Genomic DNA, 18,765 nt, shown 5'->3' on the forward strand with positions numbered 1-18,765 from the left:
AAGCGTGTTGTTTAAATGCAAACTTTGTCTTCAAAACAATTTAAAATTATCATTTAATTGAAAGGAATCCATTTAAGGATGATGCATTTTAAAGATAGGTGTTAGGAAGCATTGAACGTTGAACGTGTTATAGAGAAATTATATAAAAATCTATGGCCACTTTTTCTAATCTGGTACCCTCCATCCATGTTGGAATTGCAACTCCCAAAATTCCCCAGTAGGATGTCCAAAGCTATCTCATAACATCAGTTTGGATTTTAGGCTCTTTAAATAGATAGTGGAATTTACATGCCTTTCTCTTACTGGAAATTTCCGCTTATAAAATATTAAACCAACTTACTGAACCATTGAAACAGCTGCTCTGGTGAATTCCATTAACATTTAAAGGATTCATTCATCCATTCATTCAATTTTTATCCTAGCTTTTCCACACACGCCACAAGTCTGTTAATGGCACACACAGAAAGAACATAATAAAACGGAATGTAGGTTTTTCATAGCTACTATTTACTGATAAAATGACTTCTGGATAATACTGTGTGAGACAATAAATATGTGCTGGAGTTACATTAGTCAGCGGTTGGTTTCTTCAGTGGAGATTTAAAACTGACCTTAGCATTAAATGTCCAGTCTGTATATATTGGCTGTGCTTATGGAGCAGAATGCCCACCGCCAGCTGCCGACCACCACGTTGCACATGGCGTTATCCAAAAGTTATTCCGCCAACAGAATATATTTTTGATTTTTTGTCAAACCTCAATTCAATATGAAAACATTAAAGAAGAATGAATGACCACCAGAACAGGGAAGGGGAAACAAATTGGAAAGTAAATGGGAAATGTAGGTTTCAGTTCAATAATCACGCCGCAAAATCTGCTGTGAATTTGAACCATGGTTAGTGCAGATATGGTAGGGTAGTTAACCCCGGTTATTGAATGATAAAACAAAATAATAGTAAAAACTTTTTAATGGACCGATATGGATCCCGAATGCCTATTAAATAGGAAAGTATGTCATTGTGGTAATTTATGTCATTTGCATAACTTTATGTCATTTGTATATTGTTGCCGCAGCAAATTGCTGTGGATATTGTAAAATTAAGGAAAAATCAATGTAAATTTAACTAGAGTACCATATTTTTCCGACTATAAGACGGTACTTTTTTCTAAAATCCTTACCCTAAAAATTGAAGGGCGTCTTATTCAAGGAAGTCAGCCGAGGAGAGAACCGCGCGGTTGCAAAACTGCCCATACTTTGTTTCTGCAGAGAGGCTTCCTCCTATTGCTAGCCTCCAATCACGAGTGAAATAGCTTGTCTCCCAAACAGACTTCCTCCAATCACGAGCCTGATGTAACTGACGTCAGCTGATGCTGAACAAACCAATTGGAGGAAGGCTGTTTGCAGAGACAAGGAGTTTCACTCGTGCTTGAATGTAATCAGTTATGCAAAAGAGCCTGGAAATAGAGCCGCAGAGAGACGGTTTGGACCTCCTCCCACCGAGTGTATCAGGTAAATGTTAACTAATTACTAAATAAAAATGTGTTCTGCACTATCTTTAAAATATTGATTTCTTAATTTTGGGTTGGAAAAGTGGGGTCGTCTTGTACATGGGGGTGTCTTATTGTCGGAAGAATACGATACATCATCCAAACTACTTCAGATGGGACGGATTTGTCTGTTCTTTCAAGGGGACAGAAATTGGGTCTGTTGCATCCCAATTCCACTTAATGGAGGGATCATTAAATCAAGGCTTCAATATAATTCTGTTAAATCTTAATTATTCCCATAGTATCAGAGCACTGTTATCATCAGAAAGGAATGGTAGCAGTATTTACCAACAAAAATGAAGTTGGAATGACTTAATTCTAATTATTGTTTTTTTCAGCCTAATGCTACTGGTGAACAGAAAACAAAACCAACTCAAAACAGTGTTCGGGCTTTAAGGGGACTTGGTCTTTCTCCTGATTTGGTGAGTTTAATACAATCTGCAATGTTACATCTGAAAGAAAAGCCCACATTTATATTGTTCTAGTGGAAGCAGTTGGTACGTTTATAGTTGCCTGTCACTTGAATGTATACAGGGTATTATTTTTACTCAGGCAGTGAATCTGAGAGGGAATTTGCTGATTAAAGTTATAAAAATGTGTTTACTCTAGAAAAGTGCCTTATCTGTTAAATGCAGCCAAAAAGCTTCACTCTGTTTTTATATTAGATACTGCCTGATTAATGATTGTGGCGAGGAGGGGGAGGGGTTAACTGCTTGCAGTGTGGAATATTAGCTGAAATTTTAAACAGAGGTATAGACAGGCTATCTGCTTAACATAATTGCATTATATTATTGGCTGCCCATTGTATATGTATTTGTTAGGCAGTGAATAGAAAAAGATACCTTTGACTTTCTGTGCTTTCTGTCAAAGGCACTAGATATTACACATTTAACAAGGTTCTGGTATCTTGCTTTGCTGAAACAGGACCTACTTCATTTGCTTGAATTAGAAGAACCTCCCTGACTGAGGGCTAGATCAGGCAAGCTCAGAAGCAGGTGGTCTGGGACCCGACTGTTTTGTTACGCAATGATGCATAAATTCAACCATTTCTCCCAAAGAGAAATGGCTGTCTTCTCAGTTAAGATGCACAGGCAGAAGAAAGAGACATAAGATTTGAACTTTGGGTCTGATACATACATACACACATACATACATGGTTGTAGTCTTGTAGAGTCTACTCTAATTATGATGTTTCTGGTATCTGTTATAAAGTTACCTTATCAAGGGCTGTGTTCTTGAATCTCTGCCTGGAAGCCTTTTATTACAAGTGTCTATCTGGGTCAAATCTGAAGATGCACCTCAGATCAACATGTGTGCATTAATCTCCAACTCTGCATTGGACACCTGAGATTTTGCTTTGGTGACTGTATTTGCTAGGAAAGTTTTCTAGGTTAGCAACTACATGACTTAAAAACAAGATAGGCATAGCTTAATATTAAAACAGTATTTCCCCCATTCTTGAAAAACTACAAAACATCTCAGGAAGTTTTAGAATCATTGCTGGATTGGAGGAAGGAGAGGAACTTAGATTATTTAATTAGTAAGATTTGGAAATTCTATCATAGGTTATTAGTATAAGAGATTTATTTTTATGCAAGCTGTTTCAAAGTATTTTTTGTTCTTTTCTCTTGTAGGAAAAGTACACTTTAAAAGCTTTTTAACTGAGCAGAAATAAAAAAGGAAGAAAGTACTGTTTCTAGGAAATTGTTATTCCACAGTGTGTTGCTAATCTGTATATATCTCTTTTACAGATAGTCTGTAGAAGTACTAAACCCATAGAAATGGCTGTGAAAGAAAAGATTTCAATGTTTTGTCATGTGGAACCTGAACAGGTTTGTAATACTTTTTTGTACTGTTCTCTGCAATCATTTTCTTTAATATTTTTCTTTTCTGTTCATATGAGAAAATATATTAGTTAACAGAGGAACTCAACCAGCTACTCATTGGGATAATCATGGGGATAATATCAAAATGAGGATGCTATGTTATTTTAAAAAATCCAGCAGGTGTCAGTGTTGCACTGAAAAGTCAGACTTTTAAAAACTTTTCAAAGTTATCTGGCACTGAAGGGGAATAAAATGATTTCCCGAGCATTATTTTTAGTTCAGAAGTTTGTTTGAAGGCTGATTTAAAACTGTATTTGACAGAAAATTATGCCTCCTTAGTATAGTTAAGCAGAGCTAAGTGGTCAAAACTGTTTATTTTTTACTGGACTTGGAGTTCTTGAAACTTTTAGCAGTTTTTTTTTTTTTAAATACACTCAATATATTAGAAGAGCACATACAATACAGTTAAAGAAATGGCTACATAATAGTTAAAAAAAAAAAAACTACACTCAAACAGGGGATAGTAAATCTAAAGTGACCCTGGAGTTGAGCTGTTCCCCAGTAAAATTCTTAGTAAACTAAGAGGTATTTATACATAAATGGATTAATTCATGATGAGGATGAGGATGTTGATGAGGATGATGATAATATTAATAGTAATGTGTGAACTTTTATCTTCCCATTCTGTATTCTGCTGCTCAGGCAATTTTTACTGTTCAATCTTATCCATGTTTCCTCAGAAATAAGCCCCACTGAGTTTATAAAGATTTGTCCCAGGATAAGTAGAAATAGGATTGAAGCCTTAGATAATAATTTTAAATATACTGGGTTAACATGCTAAGCTAATGCTGTGATTAGTTAGTTTGGGTTTGTGGATAGTTTCCAAGCCACCATAAATGGCTTCACACATCATGTAGGATAAAAACATGGGTAAGAATTATGTGTGATTATGGACTACTGATTATGGACTAAGTCCATTCTGTGCATCCTATGTCTACTCAGAAATAAATCCCATTGAATTCATAATTCATTCTATAATAGAATCATATGGTTGAAAAGGGCTGTTTGGCTATTTAATTCAATCTTCTGCTTAGTGCAGGAGTCCAAATTAAAGCATTCTCTTCACCCAAACCCATTATTTTATGTACTTTACTATAGAACAGTAGAAACCTATCCCCCCTCAATCTTCTTTTCTCAATATATTCCCAGTCTTTTCTAGTCTTTCCATGGACATACTTTCTGATCATCCTCATTTCCTTGTTTTGAACCTGTTCCAGTTTGTCTGAATCTTTCTTAAAGAATTATGCCCTGACCAACACAAAATAAAGTTGAATTCTTACTTTCCATTAGTTACCATTTTTTCATATCACACAGCTGATTCATAACAGTAGTTTGCAGTAAACTACTGTTCCGTGATCTTTTTCACAAGTACTCTTACTAAGATAAGTATCCCCAATTTTATAACTCTGTATTTGATTTATGTTTCCTAAGTAAAGAACTTTGCATTTATATCTGTTAAATGTCATTCTATTATAATCCATAAATATTTTCTTGAATTTTATTTTTGTCTTGTAAGATATTAACTATTATCCAGTTTTGTGTTATCTGCAAATTATGATAAGCATTTTTTCCATTTCTCCATCAAGCCATTAATAAAAACATATGGAACTTAAGACTGAAACTTATGTACTCTACTCAGTACTTCATTCCAGTGAATGAGGAACAATTGATGAAATTCTTTGACTACAGTTTTTGAAGATTAGCCTGGCAATCTTGTTCTTAGCAAATGCATATTGATTTTTGGTAATTACTGCATTGTTTTCAAGATGCTTGCAGACTGATCTGTATGATTGCTGTAGAACCTTTCCAAGTACTGATATATTGATATCTCTATAGTTTCCTGGATCCTTGCTTTCCCCTTTTTTGAAAATAGGGATAACATTTGCCTATCTTCAGTCCACTACTTTATCTGTTCTCCAAGCTTTCTCAAAGATAGTACATAACAGTTCAGCAAGATCCTTTATATACACAGTACTGTGCAAAAGTTAGTGTGAAAAAATGCTGTAAAGTAAGAATACTTTCAAAAATATATATTGTAATTATTTATGTTTATCAATTTACAAAATGCAAAGTGAGCGAACAGAAGAGAAATCTAAATCAAATCAATATTTGGTGTGACTACCCTTTGGCTTCAAACCAGCATCAATTCTTACACTTGCACACTTTGTACACTTGCACAAAGTCAGGGATCTTGTAGGATTAGAGTCAGGTGTATGGTTAACCAATTATACCAAGCAGATGCTAATGATCAACAATTTCATATGTAGGTTGAAACACAGTCATTAACTGAAACAGAAACAGCTGTGTAGGAAGCTTAAAACTGGGTGAGGAACAGCTGAACTCTGCTACTAAGGTGAGGTTGTGGAAGACAGTTTCATGTCACAGGTTGTACACCATAGCAAGACTGAGCACAGTAACAAGACACAAGGTAGTTAGACTGCATCAGCAAGGTCTCTCCCAGGCAAAAATTTCAAAGCAGACTGGGGTTTCAAGATGTGCTGTTCAAACTCTTTTGAAGAAGCACAAAGAAAGGGCAACGCTGAGGACCATAGATGCAGTGGTCAGCCAAGGAAACTTAATGCAGCAGATGGAAGACACATCATGCTTACTTCCCTTTGACATTGGAAGATGTCCAGCAGTGGCATCAGCCCAGAACTGGCAGAAACCAGTGGGACAGCAGGTACACCCATCTACTGTCTGGAGAGGTCTGGCCAGAAGTGGTCTTCATGGAAGAATTGCGGCCAAAAAGCCATATCTCTGATGTGGAGACAAGGCTAAGTGACTCAACTGTGCACAAAAACATAGGAATTGGGGTGCAGAAAAATGGCAGCAGGTATTCTGGACTGATGAGTCCAAATTTGAAATATTTGGCTGTAGCAGGAGGCAGTTTGTTCGCCGAAGGGCTGGAGAACGGTACAATAATGAGTGTCTGCAGGCAACAGTGAAGCATGGTGGAGGTTCCTTGCAAGTTTGGGGCTGCATTTCTGCCAGTGGAGTTGGAGATTTGGTCAGGATCAATGATGTCCTCAGTGCTGAGAAATACAGGCAGATACTTATCCATCATGCCATATCATCAGGGAGGCACGTGATTGGCCCCACATTTATTCCGAAGCAGGACAATGACCCCAAACATACAGCCAATGTCATTAAGAACTATCTTCAGTGTCAAGAAGAACAAGGAGTCCTGGAAGTGATGGTTTGACCCCCACAGAGCCCTGATCTCAACATCATCGAGTCTGTCTGGGGTTACATGAAGAGACCGAAGGATTTGAGGCAGCCTACATCCACAGGCGATCTGTGGTTAGTTCTCCAAGATGTTTGGAACAACCTACCTGCTGAGTTCCTTCAAAAACTGTGTGCAAGTGTACCTAGAAGAATTGATGCTGTTTTGAAGGCAAAGGGTAGTCACACCAAATATTGATTTGATTTGGATTTCTGTTCGCTCACTTTGCATTTTGTAAATTGATAAACATAAAAAATTACAATATATATTTTTGAGAGCATTCTTATTTTACAGCATTTTTTTACACCTGCCTAAAACTTTTGCACAGTACTCTGTGTGTGTGTGTGTGTTTGTGTGTGTTTGATTATAATAGTAAAACCTAATACTACTAAAACTAAACTTAAAGAAAATAGAGGAGTAAAAAGTACAGAAAGGAAGAAAGAAAAAGAAAGAAAGTTAAGCAAGAGAAAAGAAAGAATATAATAAAGAGAAAATAATATATAAACAAGTGACTTCCAACCTTAATTACAAGTATAAACAACTTTAGTAACTCTTCACTCTCTCTAAAGTTACACACATTATCCCTTTATCCCATATCCCATCTTTTGTCTATAAACAAATCCATAAAACATCATCTTTTCAGTTCTGGTATGAGCAGAAAGTCCAAAAAGGGTAGTCAGAAGTACTATAACAATATATCTTATTTTAACCTTGATCAAATAAACCAACTTTATATTCCTTCCTTTTGCTTTTAACAGTCTTAATCCTTAGTTCATTCAAATATTGTTGTAGGATTTGATTTCTCTTCATTTTGTCTTCGTCCCATCTCAAGACCATTTTTAATAACCTAAGTTGCAATTCATTTGGCTCTGGATAAACTCTTTTAAACAGATATTCATTGATTCTGTTTCTGTCACTCTCAAGCTTCAATTCTGTCTTCAAAGTATGGTGGAACACATATCTTCTTGTTAGAGGATTGTGCCAAAGAAGATATGGAAAGCAGGCAGAGCTTGGCTTCCAGAATTATTTCCAAACCCTTTACCAGCAATGGTTGTAGGAGGTGTCTGCATTTTCTACTGTGTAATGAAGTAACATATTGCATCAGTGTGTGTCTGTTAGTGATGTCCCTTTGTGTTACTTCCCTGTATGTTTGTGGGTATGTATGTGTATTGAGAAGCACAAGGCAGACTGCATATGCTCTACTTGGATGATGTGATCAGGAGGGAAGACAAGAGGTAGAATGGAGCAGTTGATGTCAGGTTCAGCCCAAGGAACTCCACGAGACAGTACAGATTTAGTTCTATAGCCTTTATTAGCTTTCACCTATAAGACAGAATCTTGTCACACTGTATCCAAAATTCCCAAGCCAACAAGCAAACACTGCAAATTCCTTAGGGTAGTGCCAGTCTCATCCTCTTCACCTTCCCACACTCTTTCTGGGGGCTAAGCAAATGCTTATCTCCCCGAGCGCGGCCTTCACCAACCAATTCCATCACAGCTGGCAATATTTCAAGCCTCTGCTCAATTGCCTTCATATGGATGCATGGAGAGGTTCTTTTTCTACATGTTTTTCTTTTCCTTTTATTTCAAACATATCTAAATAAGACTTCTTGTTGTATTTGCAATCTTTTGCAAATACAACAAGACCTCAGCTCATTGAGAGTTTTAGATTCCCTGACACCATTTTTTTCAGTTCCAGGCTACCCCATATGGACCCTCCTTGGGTTCTGTCACTTTTCCTATTTCCTTTATGTGCCTTTTTCTGTTTTTATATCTTTATTAAGCTTTTTATTTACAGTTGTATTGTTTTTTTCTTCAGTCCTCCATTTTTTTTATTAGAATTGTTTGCAATCGTTGTTTTAGTATATCCCTGTTTTCAAACCCATCTTGAATTCCCATTTGCTTCTCCTGCTGTGAAATCCTACTTACCTTTGTTCTGAGTTATGAAAATCTACTTTTTTGATCAGCTTTGTTTTCCTTTAACATTAAGAACTTAAAGCGTTAAATGATAATTCTCTTCCGTATTTCTGCTACTTCTACTTCTTCAACTAGGTGTTCCCTATCAGCTAGTATTAAGTCAAGGGTAGCTGATCCTTTTGTGCCTTTCTCTACCCTCTGAAGGACAAAATCGTCAGCAAGAAAATGAAGAATGTTCTGGAAGCACTATATGGCAGAATTTGTCTGAGCAGATCTTGGGTATCATTTACAGTACTATTTTATATCATTTAAAAAAATCATTTAAAAAGTCATCATTAAAAACAATGAATAGGTTCTGTTTCAGCAGCACTCTTTTTTTCTTTATCTAAGTCCCTTACTTCAAGTTTTCTTCTACAGCTCCCATGGGATTCAGTTTAAAGTGTCTTGCTGTAATAAAACCCAACATTCTTTGACCAAGAACACATTTACCAGTCCTTCGAGATTCAACTGTGAGGAAAATATATTTTTTGGGTAAAGAAAGTAAATTTCTAGAAGCTTCAGATGAATGGGAGCGCCTTAATAAAATTGAAACATAAAAGAATGTGCAGCACCCTTGGAGCTGGTGTGAACTACCAAGGCTACAAGGTAGTCTTGAAGAAAGATGTGTTCTTCCTGGCATTTGGCACCTTGAACTGATTTGTTTCTTTTTCTCAATAAGGCTATTGTTTTCCTTGTAGATAGTAGATGAGCGGAAGGGGAATAAGTAACATGAGATCTATTACTTACTTATATATGCCTGCATCATCATATGAATATGTATGTATGCATCTTTTCCCTTCCCCTTTCCCGAAATGTATAAATATCAGAGCATCCCTTTTGCCTGCAGGGAGTATCTTTCACTATCCCTTGGTGGGTTCCCCCTCTAGTACATACTGTCTAATAAACACTGCAGCGAAACCTTGATTATTTTGCATTAGAGTCCTGTGTTTTGATTCCACACAACCCATCTTGTCCTAGCAGTCTGACATCTAGAGAACTAAAACTGTAATCCAAAACCTAAATCACTTCAAAACAGCATTTGCATTGCCAGTCATTCACTTGAAGTATTCTTTTCTTTTCCAGTCCTATTCCATGGACTGGAGGGACGAATTAGAACTTCACATTAATCCCCATGGTCTTCAATTTCCTTCCTAGATCTTCAATGGTGATATGGTTGTAAGTGTTCTCCACAGTGTCATTTGCCCCTACGTGAATTAGCAAAATGGGATAATTATATTGCACTTCATAAATATTGGAAGCTGTTCTATCACATCCCTGCCATTTGTTCCTAGCAGACAACACACTACCCAAGCCAAGGCATCTTCAGTTCCTTATACTAGTGAATTGCAAAATACAATGATTTATCGCTCTATATTCTTGCAAGTTGCAGCTATGCTCCTTCTACTGTTTAGGAAGCCACTGTCCTGTCACCTGTTTTACAATGTCTTTCTTCCCCAAAGGCTCAGGAGATGTTTCTTCTGTAAAGGCCTGATAGTTTTTCTGAGTTCCACCAGTGCAGAATATCATCTGTGTCTTTTGCTTCTGACTGACATCTCATCCACTGAGTTTAATTCTTTGCTCAATTTCCTTAAAGATACCTGCTTACTTGCCAGCTCTCATAGTACATTCTTTGTTTGATCTGATCATAAAAGATGGTAAAGATGACAAAAACCAGACAGAAACCAAAAAGAAATGAATTCACACAATCTAACAGGGTTCACTTACCCTCATCAAAGGCCTGTGCAAAGAGCCAGGTCTTCAAGTCCCTTAGAAACATCATCAAGGTGGAGGCTGTCTGAATCTGGGGGAACCTCATTCCAAGGGCATGTGCTACTACAGAGAAGTCATGTTTTCATGGTCCCAATAGATAGAATTGTTTAATTGAAGGAACCTGGAACACACCAACCAGATCAAATTGACCAGGCAGATACTATGGGAGATAGGAAGTCCCTGAAATAACCAGGCACTTTTCCATAAAATACTGTAGTTATCGGCGTATAACACACAATTTCCCCCCTAAAATTTGGGGCTGAAATCCTAGCTGCGTGTTATACGCTGATGTATAAGCCCCTGTATAATCCCTGCGGCTTCTCACCTCAAGCGGCAGGGCCAGGGCTGTAACCGGGCTGCAACCACATGCTTCCCACATCCTACTCCGATTGATGGCACTTAAACCATGCTTCCTCTGTTTGCAGTCTTTAGTAACATCACCCGTGCGGTCCAGCACTCAGTGTGTCAGAGCAAAGTGCCTGGTGCTTTGCTCTGACTCATTACTACACGCCAGACTGCGTGGGTGATGTCACTAAAGTACCGTGAGCTTCCCTCCTCTCTTTGCTGTGTTCTGGCATGTAGTAACGAGTCAGAGCAAAGTGCCGGTGCTTTGCTCTGACACACGGAGTGCTGGACTGTGTGGGTGCAAAATTTGCCACAGTTTGTTGTGATCCACACAATCAAAGGCTTTTGCATAGTCAATGAAGCAGAAGTAGATATTTTTCTGGAACTCTCGTGCTTTCTCCGTGATCCAGCGAATGTTGGCAATTTGATCTCTAGTTTCTCTGCCTCTTCGAAACCCAGCTTATACATCCGGTAGTTCTCAGTTCACGTACTGCTGAAGCCTAGCTTGTAGGATTTTGAGTATAACCTTGCTAGCATGTGAAATGAGTGCAATTGTGCGATAGTTTGAGCATTCTTTGGCATTGCCCTTCTTTGGAATTGGAACGTAAACTGACCTTTTCCAATCCCGTGGCCACTGTTGCATTTTCCAAACTTGCTGGCATATTGAGTGCAGCACTTTAACAGCATGGTCTTTTAGTATTTTAAATAACTCAGCTGGAATACTGTCATCTCCACTAGCTTTGTTGTTAATAATGCTTCCTAAGGCCCACTTGACTTCACTCTCTAGGATGTCCGGCTCAAGATCAGTGACCACACCAGCATGGACATCAGGGACATTAAGATCTTTCTTGTATAGTTCTTCTGTGTATTCTTGCCACCTCTTCTTAATCTCTTCTGTTTCTGTTAGGTCCCTGTCTTTTTTGTCCTTTATCATGCCCATCTTTGCACTAAATGTTCCTTTGATATCTCCAATTTTCTTGAAGAGATCTCTAGTCTTCCCCATTCTATTGTTTTCCTCGATTTCTTTGCATTGTTCATTTAAGAAGGCCTTCTTATCTCTCCTTGCTATTCTCTGGAAATCTGCATTCAGTTGCTTATATCTTTCCCTTTCACCCTTGCTTTTTGCATTCCTTCTTTCCACAGCTATTTGTAATGCCTCATCAGACAGCCATTTTGCTTTCTTGCATTTCTTTTTCTTTGGGATGGTTTTAGTTGCTGCCTCCTGTACAATGTTACAGACCTCCGTCCATAGTTCTTCAGGCACTCTGTCTACCAAATCTAATCTTCTAAATCTATTCATCACCTTCACTGATGAATAGCAAGGAGAGATAAGAAGGCCTTCTTAAATGAACAATGCAAAGAAATCGAGGAAAACAGTAGAATGGGGATCACAAGGAATATGATCTAATTCATACCTGAGCGGTCTGAGTGGAATATGCCTAAGTTTATAATATCTAAGTTTTTTCCTTCAAAGAGGTGCTTTTTCTTTCATATTATGTATTTACCTTATAAGTGGTATAAATATTAAGAAACAAAAAGTTCAGATCTCCCTTTATTTTGCTTCCAAGTCATTTATTTTAAATTTAAGCTCTTTTACTTAAACTTCCTTCTTAAAATTAAGGTGCATGTTATACGCCTATGCGTGTTATATGCCGATAAATCATCCTTTTGGAAAAGCAATGGGTAGAGCTTAAGGAAACATTTATTTTTTTCATACACATACAAACATCCCTCATCTATTCAATTTTAAATTTCCCTATTAATAATTGAAATTCATATTTTCTAGGTAATATTCATCCATGACGTTTCTTCCACTTACCGAGTGCCAATCCTTTTGGAAGAACAAGGCATAATTAAATACTTTAAAGAGAGGTTAAGCCTACCAATTGATGACCAACCAAGTCACCTTCTTTTCAAATGGAAAAAAATTGCAGATAGGTACAGTTCTTGGTTTGTTACTTTGATTTCTCCATTTTTGCTCCAAAATATTAACACCAGCAAATCTTTTTGCAGCACTAAGTGAGAAGGATTTATCAGGCCCCAGGATTTCTTTGTGTATTTCCATAAATAATATATAATTATTATTAGTTATTATATTATATTATATAATAATAATTATTATAATTATTAGAGTCCCCCCCTGGGGGGAGATGGGTGGGGGGACAAATTTAATAAATAAATAAATAAAATAATCTTGTGAGATGACATCGTAAGGAAGTATTTGCAATATCATTTGATCTTACATATTATATTACAAATCTGATGATGCCAAAATACAAATCTTTTACAGAAGAGGTTTCTGTGGAAAAATGCTGAATAGGAAAGTGTGAGTCAGCAAAAGCACCAATGCTGATTTTTAAGTTTTAGATCAAGGCAGGAGAGAGCCAGAGTGGTGTAGTGATTAAGGTGCTGGACTAGGAGCGGGGAGACTCAGATTTGAATCCTCCCTTAGGCATAAAAGCCAGCTGGGTAGTCTTGGGCCAGTCACTCTCTTTCAGCTGCAGTGAGCATCAGACTCTGTGACAAGGTGGCTGAAAAACATCCCCCCCCCCATGGGGAGGGGTGCATCATGCACTGCTAAGTTTCATTGTAAGAACTAGGTGAGCTTAGTGCACAAGTAGGTGGAGATTGAAACTATGCAGAAAAACGCTAAGAAAAACAAGTGGAAGCTCAGGGCACGTCAACTCTACCATCAGCTGCAGTCCCAAAGCCCTCGTCTTCCCTTCTCTTGAGTCAGAAATGCCGCAGACAAGGAGCTAAAATCAGTGCTCCATCTTAAGCACTTATAAAAGTCCCACACAAAGGGAAAAAAAGAAAATATCCCTCTGCTTGATACGTTGCATGGCTCGACCTGTGCTGAAGAGAATGGAAGGAAATCATTAAACTCATGTTCATTTTGCTTGTTTGTTTTCTCTGAGGTACAAAGATGTCACATTATCATTTTATCTGAGGGACCTCCTTTCCCCAGTAACATCTGCCCATCCCATTAAGTCTGGCAGGAGAGGCACGCTCTGGGTTCCATCTGCTACGGCAGTGTTTCTAAACCATGGCAACTTTAAGATGTGTGGACTTCAACTCTCAGAATTCCCCAGCCTTGCTGGCTGGTGAATTCTGAGAGTTGAAGTCCACACATCTTAAAGTTGTCAAGGTTGAGAAACACTGTGCTAGGGAGTGCCATCTGGCGGGACCTAGGAAGGGAGCCTTTTCTGTTGTGGAATATCATCCCCTGAAGATCAGATTGGCCCCACCCCTGCTGGCTTTTCGTAACTCCTTACAGATGTAGTTTTGCAACCCGGCTTGAGGATTCAGGTGCGCAGGACAGCCTACGCAAGGGCCTATGTTGAATATTGCTGATTCTTTCTATATCTTGGCTGCCAATTATGTCATGTGGTGTTCATATGGTTTTTAGTGTTTTTTGTATGCTTTTAGATTGCACTCTGTTCTTTTGTTTTTAACGGTTGCAAGTGCCCAAAGTCATGTTTTTGAAAGGAGTGACTATATAAATTGAAGTAATAAATAAATAATAAACAATCCCCCCCACACACACACACATACACCCAGAGCTCAGAAGACTAAGGGTGAGGCACGAATTCCGCCAATTAAGAAATAGAGCTCCTGCATCAGGAAAAAAAAAATCCCCAAAACACATATTTTCAGCAGGTTCATTTATACCACCCCTGAAATAAATTGATTCAGTTCTTCAAAACATCCAACGGGTGCATAAACCTTGTGTGGAATTTCTCTTAGTGTAATTTCTCTTTGATATGTTATTCTCAACTGCCCTTTTTTTCTTTTCTCCTGAATCATAATAAATAACTTCGTCAGCTTCTTATCTGGAGAGGTGTAAATTATTCCAGTTGACTCTAATCTTATTTACTAATACATTAGCCATAGAGCTATTTATAAATATGTTTGTGTAGGGCTTTCATTCTCTAAGATGGTATGAGACCTTTTGATTTCTAGCAGAGAACATCCAAATGGTGATACCATCACAGCTAAACATACAGAACAAACAGGAAGGCTTTCGCCTTTTAAAAATATTTCAATCATCTGCTACTTTATCTTTTTAACTTGGAGGGTGAACCTCAATTATAGTACAGCTGCTAGCAATCTGTTTACAACACTTAGGAATGTGGCTTTCCCTGATTTAAAAACACACACACACATACATTATATTATAATAATTGTATCTAATCCAGATTTATAATACTTTGAAAACTACTGAACTATGTGGAAATCTATATATTAATTGATATTTTATATTGTCAGGTATGAGAGGATGTTAAAGAGCTGTTCTGTTGCTCTAGTTGGGAAGTATACAAAACTGAGTGATTGCTACACCTCTGTTTTCAAGGCATTAGAGCATTCAGCTATAGCAATTAATCACAAGCTTGATCTAATGGTGAGAATCAATCAATTTTTCCCTTTCATTGTTTCTTTGTGTTTTGTAAGCATCCTGCAACGTTTCTAATGTTCCGTTCGGTACAATGTGCTATTTAAGATCTTTGGCTGACCTTTTGCACTTTTTCTAAAGTGGTTTGAGCATGTGCTTTCATCCTGAGAGTTGTTACAATAATTTCTGTAATGAAATTTCTGGAAGATAAAGAGAATTTCATGGTTCTGGGAAATATTTTATTTCTTGGTTAATATTAATTGATGTGTTAATCCTACTCACAACTTTATGCATTAAGAGAATGTTTTTACATGTGGCTAAGCAGAGCCATATGGAGTTAAAATGGATTAGCTGGTAGAAGAATATAATGCATGCATATTTTTGACTGCAATTTAAATGTGTAGAATGCACTGGAAATTTGGCTACTAGCACTTGACTTAACATTAGTGTTAATACTGAGCCATTCTACAGTTTGCAAGATATAGATAGCAGATAATAGATATACATCTGCTGTATTTTTCTCTGATCTCCCTACATATGTATACACATCAAGGCACCCTGGCACACAAAGGGCTGTTATTTCAATGATAATTGAATAAAAATATTTTTTAAATGTATATTGATTGTAAGAAAAATATAGGCAGCCTTTCCCAATCTGATATTATCTGGATTCGCAGCAAATGCTGCCATTGGCTAGCATATAGTATTCAGTTCTATTGAAACATGTAATCTGTAATTTGTGGGAATAAAATCAATAAGAAAATGCAGGTCCTAGCTCTCCTGATTGGAAATGAAGATGGAGGTGGTGGTGGTCGTGGTGATGATGATGATATGTGAATTACTGGTACTTTGAAAGTACAGAAGTGCTGGAAGTGTTACTACTTATGAGTGGGTTTCAAAATGATTGTAGGTTTAGAAGATGGTTAATCACTACCACAGAAAATGGTAGTTTTTTAAAGAGATTGCTGCTGTGAAATAAAATGTTTTCATTTTATTTGGTGGAAATAAACATCCTGTTAAAATATTTAAGCATTGTATTGAAGATTCCTACAAGCTAGCATTGTAAATATTTAATGATCTTAAATATATTTCTTAGATCAGACTGAATGTTTTTATATTGAAATAATATGTCTAATGGGAAATTAAAAGGTCTTTTTGTATCTTGCACTGTATTGTTATGTTATGAAAAACTTGGCTACAGTAATAATAACTGTTGAACTATTAAGTTTAAAAAGATGATTCGTTTCAGTTACACAGTCGGCTTTCTTTTTCTTCTGCTTTGCGCTTTGCAAGAAAAATGGCAGAGAACATCTTTATTTTGTTTCTTCTGAAACAAAATATTCTCATTCATCTGAAATAACCTTTCCCTCTTGTTTTATGAATTTCAAAAACAAGCCCCTGAAGGCCATATTTCATCCAATCTGTTCTGTACTGTGTAAGTGTGGAAATTATGTAAATTTTACATAATTCAATAGATCCCTAACACTTAGAGTGCAGTCAAGGAACCAGTGCTGGAGTGGAGCGCTGTGTAGATTTGAAACTTTACTAATTATAAACTGGGAAGGTTTTTACTTTGGGAATAGTTCCGTTGTCTTTTATGTATGTGTATATACATATAATCAAAGTATACCCTGCCTTTTTATTCAGACATATTCTCATGTATTTTCTTAACTAGTATATAGATTCAACAGACCTTGAACCTGCTATGGAGGCTGAGAATCCAGTGAGGTTCCATCAAGCCTGGCAGAAGCTATGTAAAGCACAGTAAGCTGTAGCTGTTTCTTCAACTTGCATTTCCAATTTCATCGTCTTACGTTTCATCATTTTGCTTGGTTGATTCCTGTTTATTTATTGTTTTACAAATAAATGCATTTTCACTGTACTGTATATAAAACCAGCTCAAAACTTGAACATTTGATATACCAGTATATAGAGCAGTGTTTCTCAACCTTAGCAACTTGAAGCTGCATGGACTCCAACTCCCAGAGTTCCCCAGCCAGCATGAGTATGGGAGTAATACACTGGCTGGGGAATTCTGGGAATTGAAGTCTGCACAGCTTCAAGTTACCAAGGTTGAGAAACACAGATATAGATCTTATTTGGACCCAACTCTTACTATGCATTTCTGAAAATCTCAGCCTTGCTTTTGCTGATGTATTCCTATAAGGTGTCTTGATTTATTTGGTTTTTGCCAATGTCCTGAACCATGGATCAAAGGAATTTATAATAAAAGGCAAACATTTAGTTTATATTTACTGGAAACATTATTATGTGATAAAGAAACAGGTTTGTGCACTGCAGACAAAGATTTTTAAAACTTGTCCTTAGTACGAGGTCACACAGTATGTGATATAATGATATGTTTGAAATAATTATGCTGATAAAATGTTAACTACATCCCAAAAGATTAAAAAAAAACCTCAGATAAAATTAAAAAGATCTTTTGTGTTCTATCAATCAGTAAAAGTATAGAACAGATATACCTAAGTCTGCAATCTTATGTTATGCTTGTATTTTGTACCGTATATTATTTCAGTTGCATATTAGTACCTGGAGGCTTCGGTCATAGGGGAACTGAAGGAAAACTTCAAGCCATTTCATGGGCAAGAAAAAAGAAAAAACCTTTTCTTGGTAAGAATTTACACAGGGAATGGAATGATTTTAGTCTTGCATAATTAATGCAATTGTTCAAGGCAGAATTCCCAGGCTTCACTTACAGGTCTCTAGTTTCAAAGCAGAGCTGCCAGCTCTGAAGCATGCGAGCTCTTAGGATGCTTGGCTGGCTGGGGAATTCTCGGAGTTGAAGTCCACTCATCTTAAAGTGGCCACGTTTGGACAACACTGGTGTAGAGTGTGGCAGTGGTCTCTCTCCTAAAGGTTCTGGGGAGGTTTGGAAGTTAAACCAGCTTCTACTTCAGTGGAAATACTGCAGGAGCAGTTTTGCAGCTTGTCCGCTGTTGGTTTAGAACAAATTGGTTTCCAACTTCTCCCTCTCCTGCTAGGTGATAGGGTGGCGTTGTATCTTGCCACCATCTTCCTGACCTGCACAGCCTCATCGAGGAGCGTCTTTGCTATTTCTCCAATGAAGAGATGGTGGGAGGATAATCCTTCCTTCCTTCCTTCCTTCCTTCCTTCCTTCCTTCCTTCCTTCCTTCCTTCCTTCCTTCCTTCCTTCCTTCCTTCCTTCCTTCCTTCCTTCCTTTTTTTATGACAGGGAGGAAAAGACAGACACAAAGCATTGGCTGGCTTCTTGGTGCCCTCCAATGGGCCTTCTGTTGGCTGGCGGAACCAATAGGGTACAAAGAGCCACTTCTAATCAGTGTCCTACATCCTGGGCAATTACCAGTCATGGAGTAACAAAACTCTTTTCATCCCCTCTACCTAAAAAGGAAATAAAATAATTATTGATAATTGATACTGCCCCCCAGGTTTTTCAACTTATGGATTTGTCTGGCAGTTTGCAAAAAGTATGGGAGTTTGCCATGATACGTGATTCTTCAAGGAAAGTTTGTCTAGCTCTTGTCCTCAACTCCTAGTTACTTTCTAATAATAAAAAGTATGCAAGGGCCAGTCACATGATCAATCTTGTGCCTAAGAGGAAGAGAGATGAGGACCAGATATTAGGAGCAACTAGACAAATGGGGC

General features: G+C 37.4%; 1 protein-coding gene across 5 annotated transcripts in view; it reads left to right on the plus strand.

Moving 5' to 3' along the window:
* The window catches only part of CTPS2 (CTP synthase 2), a 93,219-nt gene that overhangs the window by 28,797 nt on the left and 45,657 nt on the right, over positions 1 to 18,765 (plus strand). For all 5 annotated transcript variants that reach the window (XM_088144898.1, XM_007428870.4, XM_088144896.1 and 2 more), the window contains exons 6-11: positions 1,886 to 1,969; positions 3,299 to 3,379; positions 12,514 to 12,665; positions 14,997 to 15,129; positions 16,796 to 16,884; positions 17,657 to 17,751. In XM_088144898.1, the coding sequence (XP_088001024.1) occupies positions 1,886 to 1,969; positions 3,299 to 3,379; positions 12,514 to 12,665; positions 14,997 to 15,129; positions 16,796 to 16,884; positions 17,657 to 17,751 (634 nt within the window). The remainder of the gene's footprint in view (positions 1 to 1,885; positions 1,970 to 3,298; positions 3,380 to 12,513; positions 12,666 to 14,996; positions 15,130 to 16,795; positions 16,885 to 17,656; positions 17,752 to 18,765) is intronic.

Source organism: Python bivittatus, unplaced genomic scaffold, assembly GCF_059951505.1.
Source record: "Python bivittatus isolate LINGU-HERP-01145 unplaced genomic scaffold, Pbiv_v1 ctg000350_np1212, whole genome shotgun sequence".
NCBI classification, from domain to species: Eukaryota; Metazoa; Chordata; class Lepidosauria; order Squamata; family Pythonidae; genus Python; species Python bivittatus.